Genomic DNA, 5,147 nt, shown 5'->3' on the forward strand with positions numbered 1-5,147 from the left:
CTTGCGCCAGTTTATTGATGTGCGTCCTCTACCCGGGGTGCCAAAACCGGACAAACTACATAGCTGTTGTCTCACGAGTGCTGAGCCGAGGGGGGGTTACCCCTCCCTCGACCGACTGGCCATGGCCCTGTGCCTACAGCCCAGCACACGCCGGGCCTTCGTGCACCCAGGGCCACCGCCGGCCATGCCCGCTCACTGCCCACCACGGCCCCAGTGCCTGCTCCACAGAGCTGCTCCCCAGCCGGGGTTGCCGCAAGGGCCGTCCCTCCCGGGGAGCAGGACGTGGCACCATTTGGACAGAAATCGCCCCGGTACTTTCCAGTGGCTAAACCCACCGGGACGGGGAGCGCCGGCAGCTGACCACAGCACAGCTCGTGCTTGGCGAGCAGGCAGAGCAGGGGCAGCGCAGGGGGAGCGCAGGGCCAGCGCAGGGGGAGCTCAGGGGCAGCGCAAGGGGAGCGCAGGGGGAGCGCAGGGGCAGCGCAGGGGGAGCGCAGGGCCAGCGCAGGGGGAGCTCAGGGGCAGCGCAAGGGGAGCGCAGGGCCAGCGCAGGGCCAGCGCAGGGGGAGCGCAGGGGCAGCGCAAGGGGACCGCAGGGCCAGCGCAGGGGGAGCGGAGGGGCAGCACAAGGGGAGCGCAGGGGCAGCGCAGGGCCAGCGCAGGGGGAGCGCAGGGGCAGCGCAGCGGCAGCGCAGGGGGAGCGCAGGGGGAGCGCGCCGGCAGCGCAGGGGCAGCGCAGCGGCAGCGCAGGGGGAGCGCAGGGGGAGCGCGCCGGCAGCGCAGGGGCAGCGCAGGGGCAGCGCAGGGGGAGCTCAGGGGCAGCGCAAAGGGAGCGCAGGGAGAGCGCAGGGGCAGCGCAAGGGGAGCGCAGGGGCAGCACAGGGCCAGCGCAGGGGGAGCGCGCCGGCAGCGCAGGGGCGGCGCAGGGGCAGCGCAGGGGGAGCGCACCGGCAGCGCAGCGGCAGGGCGCCGGGAGCAGCCCGACCCCGCGGCCCCGCCACCGGCGCCCGCTGCCCGCGGCGGGGGGGGCGTGGCCTGGCGGAGCGGCGTGTGCCTGCGCCCCGCCCCCGCCCCGCTCCCTCCCCACGTGGCCTCCGGGCACGAGCCGCCCGCTCCTCCCCCTCCTCCTCCTCCTCCCCCCGCTCCCCCGCCGGCGCGCGCCGATTAGCATAATAATGCCCCCCCTTTCTCCCCTGCCGGCCAATGGGAACCCAGGAGGCGCCGCCAGCTGCCGGCGCCGCAGCCGCGTGGGCTATAAATAGGGCGGCCGGCGGGCTGCCGCCTCAGAGCGCTCGGGGAGTGCAGGCAGCTGAGGTGCCGGGGCTGTCGCTGGCCGCCGCGCTGTGGGGACCCGCTGCTATGACTCTGGAGGAGATCCACGGACAGGAGCCTGTGCCTGCGGGCCACGACTGGTACGTCCGGGCGGCGGCTGGCGCGGGCGGCGGGCGGGCTGTGGCGGGGGGCGAGGGAAGCGGGGCGGCCGTTGGGGACGGTTGCGGCGCCGCGCTGACTCTCTGCCCTCTCCCGGCGCGCAGGATGCAGGGCGCCGGCAAGGCCCTCCACGAGCTGCTGGTGTCGGCGCAGCGCCGCGGCTGCCTCACCGCCGGCGTCTACGAGTCGGCCAAGCTGATGAATGTGTAAGTACGGCGGGCGGGGGCCGGCGGGACGCCCGGCGGGGCGCGGGGGCTTCGGGGCCGGCCGCGGGGCTCAACGCGCCGCTCCTCTCTTGCAGCGATCCCGACAACGTCGCTTTCTGCGTGCTGGCCACGGACGAGGAGGACGAGGGGGACATTGCCCTGCAGATCCACTTCACCCTGATCCAGGCCTTCTGCTGCGAGAACGACATTGACATTGTGCGGGTGAACGACGTGGCCAAGCTGGCTGCCATCGTGGGGCCCAGCGAAGAGTCCGGGGAGCCGCGGGACCTCCACTGCATCCTCATCACGGTGGGTGTCCTGCGGGAGGCGACCGGTGCTCGGTGCGTTGGCCGCCGGGGCTGTGCTTGTGCTACCGGCCTCTGCATGGGACGGTTAGTCTTTCGGGGGTGGCCCCATCTCCTGCTGGTAGTTAAAGCCTCTTCTGGGCAAAGGAAGGGAACTTGGCACGTGCTGTAGAGCAAGTCAGCTGAGGAGTAGTAGTAGGCTATGCTTCTCCTAACTGGGGATTTCCTCTGTTGTACACGAGAGTTACATCTCTGCTTCCTGCTTTGTCTCTGTCAGGACACAGACCATCTGAAAATGCCTTGCTCCCTAAGCTAATGCTTCTGTAAATATTGTGGTGACCTCAGCTGGCGGGCAGCACTCATGGTGTGCAACTTTTTTCTTTCTGGCAGAACCCGAATGAGGATGGCTGGAAGGACCCAGCTCTAGAAAAGCTGAACTCGTTTTGTGAAGAGAGCCGAAATATCAATGACTGGGTGCCAACCATCACCCTGCCTGAGTGATGGGGACCCAGTGCATTGGGGAGGCTGAAACCTTTGTTGCATTCTCAACGTGGCGTGGGTTCGCCAAAGTGTGCAACAAGCTGCTGATTCCATGGATTAGCCTGGTCAAGAGACTGGATTAAAGTCACTCAGACTGGCATGCAGTGGGCTCTTACGGAGGAGAAAGAGGAGAGCAGCTCACCTCACCAGTGAGCCTCAGTAGGCTGCAACCGTGGAGAGGCTGACATACCATGGAACTGAAAGAAGTATTGCAAGTTTCCTGGTCAAGTGGAGCTGTTTCAGAAGGCAGAGAGAAAGTTGGGGGAAGCAGGCCAAAACTTACCAGAAGGACTGGACAGAGTACTGTAACTAGAACTGTTGGTGCTGTCTACAAAACACAGAGAGGAGAAAGTTTCAATATTTGATGGACTACTGGGGACTGGTTACTGAGACAAATAGAGACTCCAAAGTGGACAGACTTCAACAGGCCTCTTGGGTCACTCTGCAGAACTGGTTTAATAATGCAATAATTTTTACTGAAATATTTGCTGCTATTGAAGCTTTCATAATAAATTTTTGACAATTAATTTCTGGGAGTGTCTTGCTTACTGGGTGGGGAAGCATGAAATACCACTGATGTTTTGCTTGTGTGCTGTAGTCAAAGGTATACTCTGCTGTAATGGAGCTATTGCTCAAATACTTTCTCTCCTGGGCCAGCTGAATGAAGAGCTGTGCTGTCCAAGTTGATAATTCAACCTTTCACCCTCTTGCAACAGCTGCTTATCGCAACAGCTTGCAAGACTAAGGAGCTGCATGCTTAATGAGCTCACTTATTGTAATAGGTGGTCTTTGTAGTCTACTGAAGGAACACAATATGCGTTAGAAACATGGATTAGAAACATGGATTTTGGGAATACAGACCACCAGTAAATTGCATTAAAATGCTTAAATATGACTTCGAGTTATTCAGAGCTGCAGTGTTCCCACTTGACAGAAGCAGCTTAAACATGATGGGGGGGCTGCAAAACTCCTTAGATGTCAAATGCATCTAACATTTGCTTTGATTAGAATGACATCATTAAATCTAAAACTAGCTAATAGTGAATAAACATCACATCTGCCACAAGCTGCTCTCTGATTGCCATATGCTGTAACAATAGAAGCTGTCACTCCAGAAGCCAATTTTGCAAAACCTAATTGCATGACAACACCAAATTAAGTCCAAAACAATTTAAGGGTGGTGTGGCCTTTTTTTAGAGATCCTGTCATGGAAAGTTAATAGGGGTGGGCTGGTTTGCCCCTATGTTAAAAGGGAAAACTTCACCCCACTTCTGTGCACAATTTATATGTGTGCTCCAGGACTTGACATTAAAATGGCATAGTAATGATCCCTTCTCCAGAGAGCAAGAAAGCTAAACTACTCGCTTCCTCTATGGACACTAAAAATACTCGGTTATCACAATTGCATTTCCTCTAGGCTGGCTCGCAGTGATTGACAGTAGCACTTGCTGAAAAGTAGTCATTTCTGCATGGGTATCTTGAACAGTTGCGGTTTCTGGGAAGCTGCTTGCTCTCGGTTTCATTGTTCCTCATAAGGGAAGTTCAAATTCAGCTCCAGCATTCCTGGAATACGCTCCCTTGTACAGGAGGTATCTAGGACTGCTTGGCCTTTGTTACTGTCTCGTGAGAGGCTGTAGGATGGCACCGTACCCAGAGTTTAGGCTGAAGCAAAAACCACGGGGGCCTCAGATGTCTGCAAGTGTTCCTTCTTGCACTTAAGATACAGGAGTTTCTGCGCAGCCTGTTTTTTTACTGAACCTGCACTCATCAACTGGTGTCTGCTCTAGGACTTTGAGAAAAGTCACATGGAGGAGCTAAGAGAATAAACAGTTTTGGCAGCTGTGATAACAGAAACTGCCTTTAGGGCAATTGCCTGGATACATAGAAAATATTAAGTCTGGATGCTTTTTTATACACTTTTATATTTTTCCCTTAGCAAATGCAGGTTTCTTCATTTTCAATGGTTTTACAGCTGAGGAACGTATTTCTGTTCTTTGCTTGGGGCCTAATCAGTACTCAGAGCCAAGAACAGATTAAAGTGAACTGTCCTGAAATCAACTTTTATGTAAAGTGTAAGCAGTACTTTACAGCCTTGAGTGGTTTAAACAAAAGCCTGAGAAGACCGAGGGAAGTTCTCAAGCACATACACAATTACATATGCAATTAAAGCATAGCAGAGAAGTGCAACCGATTTGTTGGCTGAGACAGTAGGCATGCATAGTAGTACCTGGTAAGAAGTTTAACTTTCCAGCTTTTATGGAAGAAATATGTTCTGCAGCAAACAATGAAATGAATGAGGCAACACCAAAATACCTTTGTGAGGACATTGCCTCTGGTCCCTTAGAAGACGGGAGGCTGACCTTCGCCTCCCCAGTAGTCTTGTGAAGCTGTGAGCTGTGCCTCACGAGAGCTACACAATTTCTTATTTTAGTGACCCACACAATTCTCCTGAAATCCCTTCTGGCTCAACGCAGATAACACTGTAACGTGGATAGTATTAAACCGAGTGAGCCTGCAAATGTTATTAATATGGCGTTGCAACCAAAGGCAGCTGTAACTTGCAAGGTATGTGCTGCTGCAAATATCTGTAATGATCAAGGCTACTTAATGTAGCAAAAATTCCGCAGCTGGTATCTACTGATACAAGCAGACTTCATCTTTACAT

General features: G+C 55.9%; 1 protein-coding gene across 1 annotated transcript; it reads left to right on the plus strand.

The window, feature by feature from the left end:
- Positions 1 to 1,281: 1,281 nt before the first annotated feature.
- On the plus strand, positions 1,282 to 3,009 carry GADD45G (growth arrest and DNA damage inducible gamma). Its single transcript, XM_075527419.1, has 4 exons — positions 1,282 to 1,412; positions 1,536 to 1,637; positions 1,733 to 1,946; positions 2,333 to 3,009. Exons 1-4 carry the CDS (start codon positions 1,360 to 1,362, stop codon positions 2,441 to 2,443), a joined length of 480 nt encoding a protein of 159 aa, XP_075383534.1. The 5' UTR covers positions 1,282 to 1,359; the 3' UTR covers positions 2,444 to 3,009.
- Positions 3,010 to 5,147: the final 2,138 nt, after the last annotated feature.

This window comes from Mycteria americana, chromosome Z (genome assembly GCF_035582795.1).
Source record: "Mycteria americana isolate JAX WOST 10 ecotype Jacksonville Zoo and Gardens chromosome Z, USCA_MyAme_1.0, whole genome shotgun sequence".
Lineage (NCBI taxonomy): Eukaryota > Metazoa > Chordata > Aves > Ciconiiformes > Ciconiidae > Mycteria > Mycteria americana.

Bases quoted from the DNA above. Each gene is read 5' to 3' on its own strand.
- GADD45G (XM_075527419.1), top strand. From the start codon at position 1,360: ATGACTCTGGAGGAGATCCACGGACAGGAGCCTGTGCCTGCGGGCCAC. The intron at 1,413-1,535 runs GTACGTCCGGGC...CCCGGCGCGCAG, and splicing joins GTGCCTGCGGGCCACGACTG to GATGCAGGGCGCCGGCAAGG. The intron at 1,638-1,732 runs GTAAGTACGGCG...CCTCTCTTGCAG, and splicing joins TCGGCCAAGCTGATGAATGT to CGATCCCGACAACGTCGCTT.